We start from the raw sequence: 18659 nt of genomic DNA on the forward strand, positions 1-18659 counted from the left end.
TTTGCTTGCCTCATATTAGTAGTAAGTTCCTTGTACTCAAAGAAGGACCAAATAGTTGCATTACCGATGCTTCCCAATGACTTCTTTGTGTCTTCATGTGTCACAGTATTAAACACTGTTTGTCCTTTAACTGGAGTAAGTTGTAGAAGATCCCCAAAAACTATGACATGTTTTCCACCAAATAACACGTCATAGTCTGTCCTTAGAATTTGCTGCATTCTTAAATGCACAAAGGCAAGCATTAAGTTTGATACCATGCTCACCTCATCAATAATGAGAACTTGCATCTTCTTCAATACTCGTGAAACTTCCAAGCATGCTTCTCCAGTTAGCTTGTTGTATTGTATTTTGTTCTCATGCTCCACTGGTAACATTAGCAAACGATGTAAGGTGATTCCTTTTATGTTATATGCTGCTAACCCAGTTGGAGCAGTAACCACACAAGACAAAGTAGAATCCGTTTTTTGCTGTAGGTAGCTTCTGATGACTTTTATTAGGAAACTTTTTCCAGTTCCAGCTTGTCCGCTTACATACATCCTGATTGGATGAAATGATGTGCATGAGCACTCTTTTTTTTCATGTAGAAATCCGTGATCAATTTTGCTTCTGATCTCTTCATAAATTTGTTGCTGCTCTTCATTCAGTTGTCTTTCCAAATTTTGTAAGTCTATCGATTCTTCTTGAGCTTGATTCATAGCCGTTTCCACTTCATTCATGGCTATTGATGCTTCATTTTCAACGATTGGTTGTCCTAGGGGATCTTGACTGAGTGTTCCTGAACTTTGGCTGCCTTGAGAACTGTCTCTAGCTACTTCAGCTGCAATTGTAGTTTCCTGTTCAATTTCTTCATTTAACATTTGCAGATAAGTTGAGAATGTACTGCATTGTATGCTGTCTTTGCAAGCATTAAAAGAATCTTCATAGCTTTGAAATTCTCCCAGTAGTTCATCCTCTGTACGCCATGGTTTAAACAGCTGTAAAAGAGCCAAGTAGTAAAATTCCTTTTTGTCAGTAGTGTCGCAACTCAGCTTCCTGTGATTTATCAAACTTCCTTTTGTTTGCTTCACCAAACATCCTTCCTCACCAATGACTTTATATTTTCCATTGTTGATGTCTTCTGCGGCTTTCCGTGAATAAATGTAGTTTTGCAGCACTTCATAGAGACACATGTTCTCCAGATGATGACTTCTTTTTGGATAATATGTGTCCAACATGTTTGATTTCAAAATATCTGTACTTTCTGGGTCATTCTCGGCCAAATATTCAATTTCTCCAACAGATTTCAGTACCCGATTTCTCATTGCTGCAAGGCCTAAACTTGCCCAAATTATTCTTCTTGATTTCGAGTAGAGACTTGCAGAAGATAACCTATCTGAACATTCGTAGGATCCAATTTCTCGATGCGATAACATCTTTAAACTGAACCTGTACAGATTCTTACTGACAGTCTTCTCGTGAGAAATCTCTTCCCACATTTCTTTCAATTCAGTTTTTTCAGATTTAGTAATGTAAGACGTTACATATCGAGCAACAGCAATGGAATTGTCAGCTACATACTGTATATCCATGTTAGCATTCCACATGGATAAAATGACTGGGTTGTAGTCATTTATATTTTTTGATTCTTCTTGTCTTTTTAGGTTGTAGGTATTCTTAGGTGATTTTCTTGTGATAGTATGTCTCACAGATGACATAAAACTGTTTACTCTTCCATTTGAAAGAACAGGTCTGGGAAATCCAAATCGACATTTAGTGTAGTATTTATCTTTGCTCTTGTATTTCCGTCGACAGTATTTTCCACACCGATGACTTTGGAAACGTAAAACTTGCTCCTTTAACTTTTTCTCTTCTGTGCTTTTTGGTATAGCACATGTTGCATATTCTTCAATGTAAGATAACACTGCTTCATCAGTATCTGTTCCAAACTTTGGGGCGTCCTTGATCCACAACAGCATATGAATATGAGGAGCACCTCTTGCCTGGTACTCTTTTCTCCAAAAGAAATCCACTACTTCTCCAAGAGGTGGATTTTTTTTATTGCAGATGAAGGACATCATAGCCTCAAATCTATGATTGAAATATCTGCAAACATTAACCGGATCCAATGAGCACAGTTCTCCTGCTGTCTTGTATTCGATGTTTTTAATGTTTGAATTTGCCTCTCGTAGAAAATCCAGTAAATCATCCCAAGCGTACTCAGCACAGCTTAGGGTAAGGAACCATGTTGGTGTTCCTAAATTCCGTAACATGCATTTTAATTCACCATGGCGTCGGTACCAATATTCATTTGTCCCACGCTGACAAGCCATCAGATTGATCAGTTGTGTTTCCAAATGATCATCTCGGTGCTGCACTTTCTCCATAAAATCCTTAGCAGACACATTTTGTAAATGTACTCCACTTTTTAAAATGTGATTTACTGCATAAGATAGTGCAGACAAGTCGCTTTCAAATAAAAGATGGAACAAATAAGGAATACTTTGTCGAAATCTGGGATCTTCTGCATATAGTCTTGTAGTCCGATACTCAGAAGCTGGAATCTGTTCTGGACGTTCATCGTATCGTCCTCCTTTTCCTTTAGGAAACAGCTGGGGAAAACATCGAGCTTCCAAGCTCTCCTCCCATACACTCACGGGAGTTCCTTTTGCTTTCTTCATCTGAAACAGATCAATATTGTCTCCCATAACTTCTTTTGAATGTAGAGGATGTATGCTAAAATGTTCATAAATTTCTTCTTCCTTTGACTTGTCCACTTTTTCAATTTGTCCAGTTGGTGTTTCTGTGTCTTCTTGTAAATCTTCTTCTTCTTCTTCTATATAAATTGATTCATACCATTTGTTATTCCTTTTCAAATACAAATTTGCTCTTTGTACTTTCCGTACATCTACCAGCTCCTGCCAAATCTTCTTATTCTTTGTAGGTACACCATTAACCAGAATAACTAATGGTTCAGTTTCCAAAGTATCTGCATCAATAGTTTCCATATTTTTTTTCAAATCCAAGGGCAAATACACCACTCTACCTTTTAAAGCTCTCAGTAAATCTGAAGGAGGTAATTTACCAGTTTTGGGCTCCATACGTACTATGGTCTGGAACGGATGAACACATTGAATAAGTATAGACTCATATGTATTTAATTCAGAAAGTTCGGCAGGAATAACATCCAATTCTAAATTATTATGTACAGCTCTGGTTGGCATTCTATTTTCCTCTAACTTGTTGTAACAGTATTTACAAATACGCTGATCTTCACCCAATTCAAAACAATTTTCAAGAAATATATATGTGGCAAAATCCTTCCACTTATAATTATCTTCATTTTCACTCTTTCTGTAGAGATCAACATTCCTAGTTTGTTTTCTATAATGAGTTCTGCGGCAACAAATACAAGTTATATTTGGTCTTTCATTAGAGATTATTGCAAATTTTGTTATGTGATCATTAAATGTTTTACTTACAGAGGGTTCTACATTCTCTTCCACTTCTTCCTCATTTACTGTGTCCTTTTCTGCACTGTCTTGTTCAGGACCAAAGTAACAAAACTGAATTTCATCAATAACCTTCTCTACATCTGATACCGATCCACGGAACAGAGCCCTATTCAATTCATATAACTTTATTGCTGGACTTTTAGCAAAATACAACCGTCTCACAAACTTTCTCATTTCAGTATGATGAACAGCCAGCATCCTAAAATGATGGAAAACACTATTACACACTTTTCTAGATAGACAAGCCAGAGAATGACCCTGCAAACCAGTATTCTCTCTCACTCTGCATGGATCTAGACTTTGAAGCACCTTAATCTTCTGTTTTACACTTTTTTTACTATATTCTCTTAGAAACTCACGAAATTTATCAATAGATTCCTGACGCACAGTGCAAATACTACTACAATTCCAAGTGTACACTGGGGCTTTAGGACGTCTCCCCATAGCCTCATCCGCCATCACTTGTACCTCATCTCTTGGAACCATTATCTCCTTCTCCATTATGCAACCATTTTTCACTTCATAAGCACGACCTCTGGTGTCAACTGCATGCAGCAAACTATTACTTTGAAAATAACTCTCTTCATTAAAAAAAGGTTCACTACTTGTTCTTTTCACTACTCTTTTCCTTTTGCTTTGTGATTTCAGTACATTAACCATTTTATCCAATGTACGCATCCTATTCAAAATTAAAATGAATAGTTTCCTTTTTAATTCTAATGCCTTTGCTGCAATGGCTTCAATTTCTTTTTTTCTCTTGTAATATTTTGCCTTTTTCTTATATTTCTTCACATCCTTTATCAAATTGGACATAACTCTTCTCTGAAACATTTTTCTACGTATCTCTTTAAACGCTGTTTTTCTGTTTAAGTTAATCTTTGTTATTGCAGAAGGTATATTTGCATTAACTAAATTCTCAATTTTTTCCTGTTCTTTTCTATTGAAAACATTCTTTCCAGTACAGACATTTTGTACATTTTTCCTTTTTTTGAAGATGTTCTTTAAAAAATCTTTTGTCTGCTTACCAGAAGACTTTCTCTTTTTCCCAACATGAGCATCTCCAACTAACTTAGGTCCTCCAGTTGTCTTCAAATATAGTTTTTTTTTGTCGTTTTTCCTTACTCTGGATTTTGTAGGCATCTTAAATTTTGTTCACTGCTCTTCAGCAATACCTGAAAAAAACTAAAAAAAAAATCCTTTTTTATATTTAAATATATTACTACATTTTTTATGATCTTTTCAAATCTTAAAATACTAAGTACCCCTTTCCTAGAAGTGAAAATCACAATAACACCTTCACAAATTAAATATCTAAAAACAATTCCTGTGTGCACACAGAGTCATGCTTTGAAATTAGGCAGAAAACGAAATTTCTTTGCCAATTGGAAAGCACACATTCTACTACTTTTTTGGCAAGTGATAAGTACTTTTACAGTCTGACACATTTTGAATCCACTTTTCAGATTCTGATAAAAGCACATGTCCAAACTGCTTTTTGAGACCAGCACCATGTGTAACCTGGGTGACTGACTACACTCCAGCAAGGGCAACCAGCCTTAGTGATGCTGAATGTATTTGCATTACTGACTGCAACCTCAAACCCTAAAAGTATTCCTCATTTATACCACTACACCTTAATTTATGGTGAAAACATAGTCCATATTATTTTACATGTTTGTATTTGCATTACTAAGTGCAACCTCAAACCCCACTCGGTTGTGAATACTGTGAATGATTCCACAGGATAAGCAGCTGGCTGTGTGCTAAGAGTCTGCTTCTGCACAAAAAAATAGCTCCCCCTTTACATCTAATGCAAATGTAAAATCACCAGAGCAATACGCAATAAATCTCTGCCTGTAATTCCTATTTGCACACAGAGTCATGTTTTCATATTAGTCACAAAACGAAATTTCTTTGCCAATTTGAAAGCACACTTACTACTCTTTTTTTTGGCAAGTGATAAGTACTTTTACAGACTGACACATTATGAATCCACTTTTCAGATTCTTAAAAAAGCACATGTCCAAACAACATTTTCAGACCAGCAACATGTGTAACCTGGGTGACTGACTACACTCCAGCAAGGGCAACCAGCCTTAGTGATGCTGAATGTATTTGCATTACTGACTGAAACCTCAAACCCCACTCGGTTGTGAATACTATGCATGATTCCACAGGATATGCAGCTGGCTGTGTGCTAAGAGTCTGCTTCTGCAGAAAAAAATACCTCCCCCTTTCCATCTAATGCAAATGTAAAATCACCAGAGCAATACCAAACAGCTTTCTGAGACCAGCAACATGTGTAGCCTGGGTGACTGACTACACTCCAGCAAGGGCACCCAGCCTTACTGATGCTGAATGTATTTGCATTACTGAGTGCAAACTCAAACCCTTAAAGTATTCCTTATTTATACCAGTACACCTTAATTTATCGTGAAAACATAGTCCATATTATTTTACATGTTCCTCACATTTAAATTTCTCCCAAAACACAAAATAATAAACGCAACTTCAACAAAAAGAATTACATTTCTATTATTCATTTCTTAATTTACCATATACATCCCCTCTCAAACTCTAACCTCACCTTTAAAATTAGTTAGTTGTGAAAGAAATGTGGCACTCAAACAGCAGATTATCAGAGCCAGGATCTCTGTTCTGTACACTTCTCTCCTCTCAGCAGAACCAGATAATGGCAATGTTTCCCTCTCTTTTTCCACACATATACATATTAATTTCAAATCTCAGTGCTTCCCCCTTTTTTTCAAATGTAATCACACATTTCTATTGGTTGAAAACCAACCCTTTTCAAAAAGTACCCTTCCCCCAACTTGACTTCTGCCTAGTACCCTTCCCCCAACTTGACTTCTGCCTGCTACCATAGCAACAGCTCATGGAACACTGCTGTGTGGTGTCAGGTCAGAAGTTCAGCAGACAATGTTTCATTTTCAAAGTGCAAGAGTGCTTGACTTTTCAAACCTAACAGCAAATCCATAGTACTGTTCTTTGGTAACACATTTTTCTGTACCAATACAAAACATGTTTCTATAAATTTACACATACAGCCTAGTTTTTATTGTAGAATGGTATGAAACAGCCAATCAGTTTTTAAAAAAAAAAAAAAAAAATATATGTATGCCTCCATTTCCAAACTGTCTTTCATTTCTTTTTACCATTCTACTGAATTACACCTCCTGAGTGCATCCAGTTCTCCTTTGAAGATGTTCACAGTGTGGATTGTAGGGCACAGCTATGTCTTCTGGAGTGAAAAGTATGCAGAGAAAACAGGTATGGTGAGAGACCTTGCTTTGCCAAATGTAGACATTAAATGGATTGGTCAGAGAGGGTTAAAGTGGCACCAATTGATGCCATTGGTGAAATCCTTCATGCAAATCCAACACCCTGACCTCATAATAGTGCACTGTGGTGGCAATGACCTAGGCACTTTGACTGGGGTAGGTCTGGAAATGCTTATGAAGGAGACCTTTGCACAACTGTTTTCACTTTTCCCTAAATCTGCCTTTGTGTTTTCTAACATATGCCAAAGGCAAAAATGGAAATGGTCCAATCATTTCTGTCCACATATTGACAAAGCAAGAAAGCACGTCAACAAATCTGTTTCTGCTTTCCTCCGAGACTATGGTATGGGTTCCATTTACCACAACAACTTGCGTTACGACATGCAAGACATTTATAGAGGAGATGGTGTACACTTCAATGATGAAGGGAACAGAGTCTTCCTCTTGAACCTTAGACTCTGCATCGGTACTTACTTGTAGGTACCACTAAAAAATCACTTCATAAACACAACGGCTCTTTTTAGAGCCCCCTAATATCTAAACACTTAAATCTGCATTTCATTTCTTTTTTTATTTTTTTTCTACCGTACGCGTACGGTAAGCTTACCGTAAGCTTACCGTACGCGTACCCCGCGATTTTTTTTAAAATTAATAAAAATTTTTTTGTACTTTTCTGTCCTTCTTTGACCCCCTTTCAAATGTTATGGGGTCTGTAACTCTATTCCTTGCCCCCTTTTCAAGTTATCACCCTTTTTTTTCTGAGTGAAACACACAAAATGGCGGCCGCCGCTTCCTGGTTTCGACCGATTCGAATGTTTACTAAGATCTAACAGCCAATCAGAATCGCGCTCGCGCACGTCACCGTACGCATACGGTAAGCGCACCGTAAGCGCACCGTAAGCTGGCTCAGATATATATATTGATTTAAAGGCTATTTTCTCAGAATCTACTGAACAGATTTACACCAAACCTACAAAAGGCACTTCCTTGACCTGAGGACTACCTCTCTGCCAAATTTCATTTAACTCTGTTCAGCCGTTCGGGCTGTGGCTGTGTCTAAAGGTCCTATGGAAAAATGCATGGGAAAAACGCGTTTTGGGACCCCCCTTTTATCTCAGCCCCCGCTTGACGAATCCCCCTGAGACTTTCAGGGTAGGAGCGGAGCGCAGCACCCCACCTATTTTGAAAATTTGGCGAGGATTCGTCGACCGGCGCCAAAGTTATTCAAAATAGAATGTTGCGGTTTTCCTATGGAAACAGGGTCCTAACTATAACTACCTACTGGCGACCGCCAGTAGGTAATATATATATATATATATATATACACACATACATATATACATACACTCATTCTATGAAGCCACTGCCTGTATCCGCCAGCTGTGGGAAATATTAGGGATGTACTAGGTAAATGTAAGAAATTGGGTTATCAGTTGAGAGGGGTGGAAGCCCTATCAAATAATAAACATAATCCTTGCTAGAGTGAACCACAAAAAGTCACTAAATTAACCTGTGCTTATACTCTGGTAGCATGGCACATAAGAAGTCAGACTTAACTTAGAGGCAATGTGTAAAGTATTTATGCATCACACTAACAGTAATAAAGTGAAAACACAATACAAGAAAAATACCACAGCAATTTAGAACAATGAAGTACATTTTAATCAATTAAATTACACCAGAATTAATAATCTCTAATCAGTAGAACCACAGTTATGAATCTTTAAGTTTTTAGTGAAATCTAGCACCTATAAGATCAAAGCGTCAACCACAGGTATCTGGCCACGCAAGACCAGATCAAAGGCAAAAGTTAAAGCTGACCGAGATGGAGCATGGGCGGATACAAGAGGATGGGTTGGGCCTGGTCTCTGCTTACTTTCGGACTTAAAAGAAATTTTAGAAAAAGTTCTTAGGACGGTAGAGTCTCAGCAGGGCAAGCCACCAGGTAGTATCGAGGACTTGTCGCAACAATGGGGAGCCACTATATGAAGTCTCAGTGAAGCTCTTAACAGGGCTGGGAAGAGCTCAGAAGAAGATGGGTTCTCAAGCCGAAGAGTTAGTTGTCATCGATGGGATGTGGGCCATCATCGAGCCCAGTGAAAATTTCTACCTTTGGACTTAGAAGTTTTTCTGGAGCTCAGATTCACCCTGAGGGACAAGGCTTCAAGCTGTAGCCTGAGTGGGTTGCATGAAGCCAGACACTGTCACAAGAAGATCGCACTGAAGAGAATTTACTGCTGCGGAGAAGAATGTAGCAGGAACTAAAAGCAAAGTCGATCCCACAGGAGATGCACCTTGGCCAGACTGGCTTGCTGGTACGTCCCAGTCTCCTGACGGTTATCCGAGTAGGGTTTGCTAAAAAAAATTCTAAGTCTCTCCAATAGATACCAGCTGGCAAGCAAGTTGCAGGACCTCTGGGACTTGTTGTGCCGCTTTAGCTCAACCAGGAGACCAGCTGCCTAGCCTTTGGAGTCATTCTGGTGGTCCCAGATTTAAGGAGCAAGTGCATTCTCCCTTCCTCAGGCAGCAGGGCAGTCTTTCCAGTAGCAGGGCACTGAGGCAGTCCTTCCAGCATGAGGGCAGCAGCGCAGTCCTTCTTCTGAGTCTTACACAGGTCCAGAAGTTACTTGAAAATTTGTTCTGGGGTGTCCAATATTTCTACCTGGTGCCAGCCTTTGTGTGTGTAAGGTTCCCTGTCACCAAAGTCTGGACCCAGCTATACGCAAATCAGTCATGTCCCTGCTCTAATCAGAATAGTCCAGTCCGAACACCCAAGCCAGGTCCTCCGTGAACCATAACACATGCAACCCATGCCCATTCTTGCACTAGTTATGGGTTCATCAGTCGGGTACAGCTTGGTTCTATTGACACAGTGGGCACGGGTCTCATGTCTGGGCATACTCGTCCCACTTAGGGTGACACACTGAAGTGTAAAAAAAGAAAGTGATGGGTGAAATACTTGAATTCATCTCAGCCTCTGCTAATTACTGAGGCTGCATCCCAATTCATCGCTATTAAGCACACTATGTCATCTCGGTTTGGACCCAGCTATATGCAAATCAGTCATGACCCTAATCCAATCAGAACAGTGGTATGGTGGACAAAAAATGATGACCTAGGATGCGGCCCCAGCCACTGGTTGAGATTATTTCAAGCATTCCATCCATCACCTTGTTGTTGTTACAGTTGGCGCCCTTAGTGCAAAGGGTATGCCCAGATGTGGGTCCTGTGCTCATAGTCTCACTGGAATCAAGCTATACCTGGCTGAAGAGCCCATAATAGGCAAGAAACCCATGCTAGGTTGCTTGTATTCCAGTTTAAGGAGGACCCGGCATTGCAGTCCGAGTTGGACTGCTCCAATTGGAGGATGATCAAGACTGATTTGCATATGGCAGGGTCCAAACTGAGGTGGTAAGGTGAGTGAAAAACAATGAATTGGGATGCAGCCCAAGCGATTCCCAGTGGTTGAGATAAAATCTAACTTTACCATTAAAGAGGATTTTAGATTATAATTCATTGATTTTAAACAGTATACCTCTATCTGCTTCCAACCCAAAGTAAGCACTTATTACAAGTATAAGGTAACCCAGTGTCAGTCAATGGGAGCGATAAGTCTTACCACAGTGAAAACCGACTTTAGGAGCTTTTCACTGCCAGGGCATGTAAACTTAAACTCAAGTCCTACTTTTTAAATACCATCCATCCTGCCCTATGAGCCTAGCTCAAGAACTAAAGTTCCTTAATGCAAAATTCTGATGAAGCTTCATTTGTAACTGTCCAAATTACATACGGTCTGAAGTTTGTAGCAGGTGGTACACATAAATCTGCGAAGTTTCTCTGTGGTAGGTTCCATATTGCAGCAATGCCCACAGTTCTGTTCCTTCCTATGGGATTAGCATCTTATAATGCTAAACCATGTCTTTCAAAGAAGTAGCTGGATTTTTCAAAGTAATGTGCATTTCTCATATTTTGTTTAACCAAATCTTCTGCTATAGCATCAAGGACATCTGGCAGCACTGTAGAGACTCTACAAATATAAAACATGCCAAACATTGCTTCACTTAGGAAATACTTTCAGCTCCTTACCTTGGTACAGTAGTAGTCAATAATTGATGAAACATCTTGCAAAGTGTTCACAGAGCGAGCCACTGCCATCCCATGTATTGCCCTCTCCAAAGTCTTATAGGCAAGAAAAAGTTGCTCTAGCTGACTTTTCTGAAATTAATTGAAGAAGAACATTTATTTCAATCACTTGATGGAACAAGGATACACCATAATATTCTCTGATCTGAAGTTCATTATTTGCCCATGTAAATGAAGTCCAACAACCTTCTTTAGAAAAACTTTCACTGCACAATTGATGCTTTATGATGCCCTTAATTGACATGAAGCTATTATTATGGTGCTATGCTCAAAGGATTGACATTGTTATCTAACCTCTGAGGCAGAAATTAGTTGAGGTACAAATACAATACAAAAAAATAAACTGGTTTATCTCTTCAAAGATTGAAATACATTTTACACTTTGCACTTGTGGTTCATTCACATGAATGAATGAACATCAAACTGGTTAGACAAATCTTATCTTCACCAAACGTTATGTTGAATTGTTTTATAGCTAATTGTTTAGCATGTTTTGGAATTGGTATGGCCTTGTAGAGCACCATATCCTCACACCCTGGTTTTGAGGATTTCATCATAGACTGAATCCGATTTTGTTTTCATTTTATTATGAGTAGTGTGGTTGTGGTAAATGCACTGCTCTGAGTACATTACATCTGGGACAATTGGTATGTGCACTGCCCAGATTGAAGTATGAATCGGACATAACTAGTCACTGTTCCTGACATAGAAAGGAAAAAGAGAGTCAAGGTCCAGGACAAAGGAAACGGGACAGTCAACAAGACTGTTTCTTGTTGCTTTCACACTTGCCTGGGGAGGTTGTCATGCTTCATCATCGGGTGGGTGCTCCTCGTCAGGCTGGCGCTGCAGTGCCCTACTGGTCCATCAAAGGGTCCCTTTGGCAGAGACCTTCTGCTTTTTATAGCCATTTGATGAGTGCAAGAAATGTCCAAGTGGGGTGGTGTAGAGTGTGTGTGACAGAGTGAATTAAAACTGATTAGGGGATATCACCTCAGCCTTTAATAAATGGATTCCCCTGTCACATTAAAAAACCTGATAGGTTGGTTACTACTAGAGGGGTTGCAATGTGCCCTCGTAGCTTTGTGTATTTTCCTTAGTAAGGAGAAACACGGGTCATCACGTGTCATGCCTCTATTGGCCAAAACGATCGGCGGCGCTTCTTTAGGATCTAAAACAAGGGTGAATTGCCAACCCCACACTTAGTTTGTTAGTAAGTATCCCCCGTAAGAGGGTGGTACCTACTTGTGTTTAGATTCAAATGGTTGTCCAATCTAAAAAGAGGCCCTATTATGCCTCATGAGATGGTACAGAAGATCTGCACATTGGCGGGAGTTTTGGATGTGCGTGCTAATCGTGGCACCTACCCTCCTCCTCCGCTCCCCGTAGGTCTTTACCAATTTGGGTACATGGCATCTGGGACAATGGGTATGAGCACTGCCCAGATTGAAGTATGAATCTGACATAACTAAGAATAAGGTGTCTAGTTAGGGTAGACAGAATTCCTTTACAGAAACTAACTGTAGGGTGTTGAGCGGGTTTGGTTTAGTAGGTTTTGTGTTGTTGTGGACTTGTACAATGTTTGTCAAGAGTGGGATGCTGTTGTGAGCTTGTTAGGTCGAATTATATGGTGCCTCTGAAATGTGACGGGTGCATATGCAGTGTTTTGTCTAACAGGTTCTGTTCTGTCTAATGGGTTCTGTTTGATGATGTGTATCATATTGTACTACAGTTACCCTTAAATAGCACTTCATACCTCTGACAAGGCACCAAAGCATATTTGAGATGGATAGCAAGCTACTGGTATGGACTGAAGATTTTGCAATTCTCATGTGGCCTTTATCAATAGTGTTTTGATCTCATGCACGAGGATCAAAGTCTTGCTGTAATCATGTATTATTAATGCGTATGCTATTACTGCTATGTATATGTGTACTACTATCTGTGTCTGCAAAACAAAAATATGCAAGCAATATGATACTTATGCATTAGATGTCTTGGGATGGATAAGTCTGGCCAAAGCGAATAGTGTTTTGGTGTTCTGCAAGTATGGCAAAGACTGCTCAAACAATGTCTTAGCTAGGGGTTGGCTGCACTTCCACATGGTAGCAGATAAAAATAGTTGCAACAAAAACAGTTGCGCATGTGGATACTTACTATCTTTGGAGTGGTCTTAATAATAAATTGAACCATCTTGAAATGGGGCTACAGAAATGCTCATAGGTGCAGGGTGGTACCTATGTAACTACAGTCATGCTGATACTCAAAAATATGATCAAGAGTCGGCAAAGAAGCGTCATGGAGCAAACCATAAGGAAGGATATTAAACAACTAGCTATAGTATATTCTCAACAAAGTCTATGCAGGTTAAGCAAAAGAGTAGGTTTTAAGCAACCATTCTTAGTATATGCTCTGAGGAGTCCTCAAAATAGACAGAGAAAAAACACATTGGAATGGGCATTATGCAACCAGTGATACTATATGCTCTAAGGACCCCACCAAGGAGTACCAGGAAGCTACCCATAGTAATGATCAACATCAAACCAGTTATTGTTTACTCTCTGATGAGTCTAATATGGAGCAACAAAAGAGCTGCTAATATATGACCATAGCATGTGTCTGTCCACCGAGGTGTGGTAGGGTGCAGCCCATGATAGAGGGCATTATACAACCAACCATGGTGCATATGATAAAGTCCACTCAGCAGCAGTTAAAGAGTCACCACTTTACACCAAATCATTGTATATGCTTGGAGGTGTCCACATAAATATGACAGAGGAGCAACGGATGGAAACGAGCATTATAGAGTCAGCAATGTATATGTTGTTAGGAGTCCTTCCCGGTGTGGCAGGGAGTGGCCCATAGAAGAAGGCTTTATAAAACCTGTGTCATACATAAACTTTGAGGAGTCTACCAAAGAGGAGCAGAAAAAAAACAATAGAAATAGGCGTTATTCAGCCAGACATTAAATATGACAGGAGGAGTCCAACCAGGAGCTATAGCAAACAACCCATCGGAATGGGCATTATACAACTAACCGCATATATTCTCTGCGGAGTCCATCCACAAGCAACATGAAGTGATCCAAAGGAATGGGCATTCTATGGCCAGTCATCATACAGGCTCTGAGGAGTCCACCCAGGAGAGGTAGAAAGCAACCCTTAGGTACACACATTACGCGCCAGACATAGCATATGCTCTAGCAAATTTATTCAGGAGCAGCAAGGGAGCAGCCCAAGGAACAATGACATACCACATATACATGGGTCTGTGTTACACCCAGGTGCCATGATGGTATGACGCATGTGGGTGACATTAGAACCTTGTAAGAGGGTATCAAAAAGAGGTACTTCGGAAGGACCGTATTTGGCATCAAACAAAAATAGAAGGGGCGGTGGGGTGTGCAACAGGCTGGTTTACTGGCCCAAGGCTCTATCTGGCCCTAACAGGCCCAAACAGAGAAGATGTCAAAGGAAGACACCCAACCTCTTCATCTTTTTACTTGAAGCCTGGGTTAGATGCTCTGGGAGAAAGGGTTCAGGAGGGTAGGACCAATGGGGACGGGACTGAAGCCACAAGACTGGGTGAGGACCAATGCGCATGTGGGTAGGTGGTTCACGACACCTGCATTTTTAAATGGAGGGAGGGAGGGTGACTTGGGAGAAGGAGAGCTCAACCGGCCGTTGGGTAGCAATCAAATGCAACACAAACCACTTTTGAGTCATAAGAATTGCTGGAAACAAACTCCAGCCTTATATAATTCTAAACAATGCAGTTATTCATAAAAGGCATTTCAGCAGTCTACAGAGGGCAAACAAAACTAAAGAGAAAGCCATCAGAACGCAAGTAAAGTTTAGGCAATCAGACCTGGAGGTGGGCAGGTGAATGTTGCCTCTTCTCCTGGTCAACTGTGCCTCAATTGCATCCCTCCTGGCCTTCCATCAAGGAACTAGGCACCAGATCAAGTAACTGTCCAGATTTCAGAGCAGAGTGCTGATTAGCTTTCTTACTGACTAACCTGATATATTCTAAGCACAATTTAACTGCGTGTTCTAAACGAAAAAAACAGTTGACTGAAGGTCAAGAAAAATATATTCCTTAGTCTAAACTCATTACGCCCAATGGGCAAAATTTCATTTGGAGCAGCAATTAATGTGGCATGATAAAGCGCCACATAAATTTAAAGTTTGCCTACTGCAGTACATTTATAGCAGATGAGCAAGATAGCAAATGCAAGTGCAATCAAAGTAGGCGACATGAGTATTACCAAAGTGCCAGCCTGACCAGAGGGGAAACAAAGTGCTGTGTGTGTTAACACAAAAAGACTAGAAGGCTTTGTAATCCACATGGTAACATGCACAAGGCTGGAATACTTCTAAATGAGTGAAATCATGCTAAATAGTCATCTGGAGCAGCAATGTAAGTTATTGGCATGACCAAAAGCTATCTAACTTCTAAAAGGCAGGCATTGTACCTACTTTTGTACATTTACACCCCATGAGCAAAATAACATCTGTAAGAGCAAAGACAGCAGGCTGAGCAGAACCTACACAGGATTTTTAAGGACCAACTTTCACCTATTCGTAGGCCCAAGGATGTCAAATTTTGAGCTAGGGATTCACACTCAGAATCATAAAGGATTTCTTCTATGATGGACTCTAGTTGGGTTATGGCTTATGCTCTATCTGGACTGTCAAAATTCACATTCAAGAGTGGGACACGGAGTGCTTGGTCAGTTTCTGCCATGACAGAAACAAGACTGATGCAGCTAGCCCATATTAACTCTGTATCTTTAATCCTCTAAGAGAGCAGAATACTTTCTTTTAGATACCATTGATTTTTCTTGTTTACTTAAGATGGCACCCTTCTCCCATACTACAATTGCTTCCCAGGCATTAATATGGTATTGTATGTGGAATTTACCTGATGAAGCTGATGCACTGAATTTCCATGTATTTCAGGCACAAAGCCATGAAGAAAATGTTGCCATCTGTCTGGTTGAGCTACAATGATAGCTTAAGCTATGCAATTTTCACCACTTTCACTTTTAGATGAGTTGCATGAGGTACAGTGATGTCATTTCTATCTGGTTCACAAATATACCTCTTCACTGGGTTAGAGATTAAAGTGCCATAAACAAACTGTCAATTTTACATCTAGATACACTTGGAGAAAGGGTAACAGATAGGAAAACACTACTTTATTAAATGGTGGAAAGCGATCAGGAATAGCATCATAGTGTGCTACTGCAGGCTGACCCCATTGTAGATTTAAACAAGCATTGGCATAGCCAATAGGTCTCGCTTTTGGGACCTTAAAGTATTTCGTTATGCAGCACAATATCCTTGGCACAACGCTATCAACTGTTGCATGGCTAAACACTTATAAGGTCCCAAAGGCGAGACCTATTGGCTATGCCAAAGCATATGCAATGCAATAAGTCTCACATTAGGGAAAGTTTGAGCTACTGGCATTGCAAATTATAATGTTTGTTAGATTTTTTTCTTTGTCCAAAAATATCCCAGCAGTACCATAAGTAATAAAATAAAATCTAGGAAGCAATAAAGGGTGCAGTACCACAGGCTGTTACTAGGTGTCCATGTGGAGTTGTAAAGGGACCTCTATTAGCCACATAACTATTGCACCCTTAATGCAATTATAAAGACAAAGATTGCAGATGAGCATATGTTTCCATTTGTTTTTATTGGTAGTGAGATTTTTGTTAGCTTGCGTTTTAAATATGCACCATTGTTGTTTATTTTGCTAAATATGTTATAGACATGAATTCTAAAATGATAAAACTACCGGGAGTACTCGCGCTTTGATTGCGATTTTTAAATGGGGGTTGGCAGCCGGATGTCCAACTGACTTTGATGAGATAATTGTGTGTAAGCTTCCGTTTTGGAATAACGTTGCTAGTCTATGGTTAGATGTGCGATTTCGTTAGCAAGGTGGTATTAACATGAGAGACCCACGTGCGATCTCGTGGAAGCATCACTGTGTCGGTTTTTTAAGGCTGATGCTCCACAGCCAATAAATGAACGAAGAAACATATTAATGTATGTATGAATGAATGGACGAACCGACCAATTACGGAGCCAAGACAACCAACTTGTTGCGACTAGGAAAATTCAATCACTCCAACGTGCCACTTCTTGGCTGAAATAGTGGAGGGCACACTGGCTCTTTGGGGAGGGGCATTTGTGTGAGTTTGTCTTTTAAGAAATAGACTGGTTATTTCTAACTGCATGTCCAAGCGTCTGCTCACGTTGGAAATGAAGTGTGGAGGGCACCCCTGATGTAAAAGGTATAGCACTGCGTGTGTAATGCTGGGCATTGGTAGTGTACTTCCTTGTCTAGCTTTGTGAGAACAGAAACATCACCATCCAGCGCGCGAGCACATTCATTCATAACGATACACCTGAGTGGTGCTTCGAGGCACGCCCTACGAGGTGCATGACTGAGCCATTTCTCATTTGTATATGGAAAGGAATGAACAACCAGAGCGGATGCATGCATTACGACTAGCATCTATAGGGCACACATTTTATTTTATGATCATATAGATGCACAATGAAAATTGTATCTTAGTTATAGATGCCAGTAGACGAGGTAGAAAGCAGAGAATGATTTTGACAATAACTAATTAACTTGTGGAATGTTTAAAATACGACTGTGCGGAAAAAAAGATGAAGAGCTAAATGGTGTGCAACTAAAACACATGAATGTGTGTGTGTTTGTGGAAGGTCAAAGGGATATTAATGGGTGTATCTGTACAAGAGCGAGGATGTGTGCAATTTTGTGTGTAGGTGCCTGCGTGGGCAAACAGGAGTAGGCAGAGGTGTAAGCATGTGTGTATGTTAAACAATGTGTATTTTTTGCCTGTGTGTGTTTGAGTGAGCGTACATTGCAGTGAGTGTGTGTGCAACATTGAAAAAAGAGTGTGTTTGTGTTTATATATGTATATATGTGCGTTATCTTTGGGGAAACGTCGTTGTGTGCAAGCGTAAGGGTACAAAATGCATGTATATGTGAGCGAGTGCATGTCTGTGCATAGAGGTGTGTGTAAGTGCGTGCACACGTTTAAGCGTCTGCGACTCTGCCTGTGAATGAATGTATTTTGTGTGTGGAACTAGATAGGAAAAAGAGGACAGAAGAGCCAGGGCATGAGGTCAAGTGACAATTATATTGATTCACTCACTAGGAGCTAAGGACGCTTCACGCACCCGGTCATTTTACAGAAGTAGATTGTGCGCTCTTTGTGAATGAAGTATGGTGGATCGAAAATCTCTTCCTAGAGTAGGAACACAAGAGGTGAATTAATAATACAAAATGAAGAAAGTCACAAAGCACTGGGGCATATGAGGAAGACATGGGGGGGTAAACAGAAGGCGACAGAATGGAACCCGAAAGAGAGGCGAAAACAGACACACAGAGGACAGAAAACGAGGGAGAGGGTAAGTGAAGAGACAGGAATGTGGGTGGACGGAGAAAGGGAGAGAGCAAAACAGTAGTTTAAAGAGAGGAATATCAAAGGACATAGCACGAAAGGAGAGAGAGAAAATGCATCTTGAAACTGACATCGAATGAAAGAGACAGAAGGTGGCAGTAAGATAGGTAGGCGGAGAACGAAAGCACAGAGTGGAAAATAAGAGACAGCATACATAACCAGACAAGCATTGGCCGCGCGACAGTAAAAGTAACGCCGCGCGGCTGTGAAAGCGAAAGT

The 18659-nt window shown here is 40.2% G+C and overlaps 1 protein-coding gene across 1 annotated transcript in view; it reads right to left on the reverse strand.

Annotated features, from left to right (window-relative positions):
- CFAP54 (cilia and flagella associated protein 54) overlaps positions 1-18659 on the reverse strand; it is a 2172274-nt gene that overhangs the window by 1667208 nt on the left and 486407 nt on the right. The window contains exon 17 of the mRNA XM_085653834.1: positions 10877-11005. Within this exon, the coding sequence (XP_085509960.1) occupies positions 10877-11005 (129 nt within the window). The remainder of the gene's footprint in view (positions 1-10876; positions 11006-18659) is intronic.

The sequence above is a fragment of the Triturus cristatus genome, chromosome 4_1 (assembly GCF_964204655.1).
Source record: "Triturus cristatus chromosome 4_1, aTriCri1.1, whole genome shotgun sequence".
Classification (NCBI taxonomy): domain Eukaryota; kingdom Metazoa; phylum Chordata; class Amphibia; order Caudata; family Salamandridae; genus Triturus; species Triturus cristatus.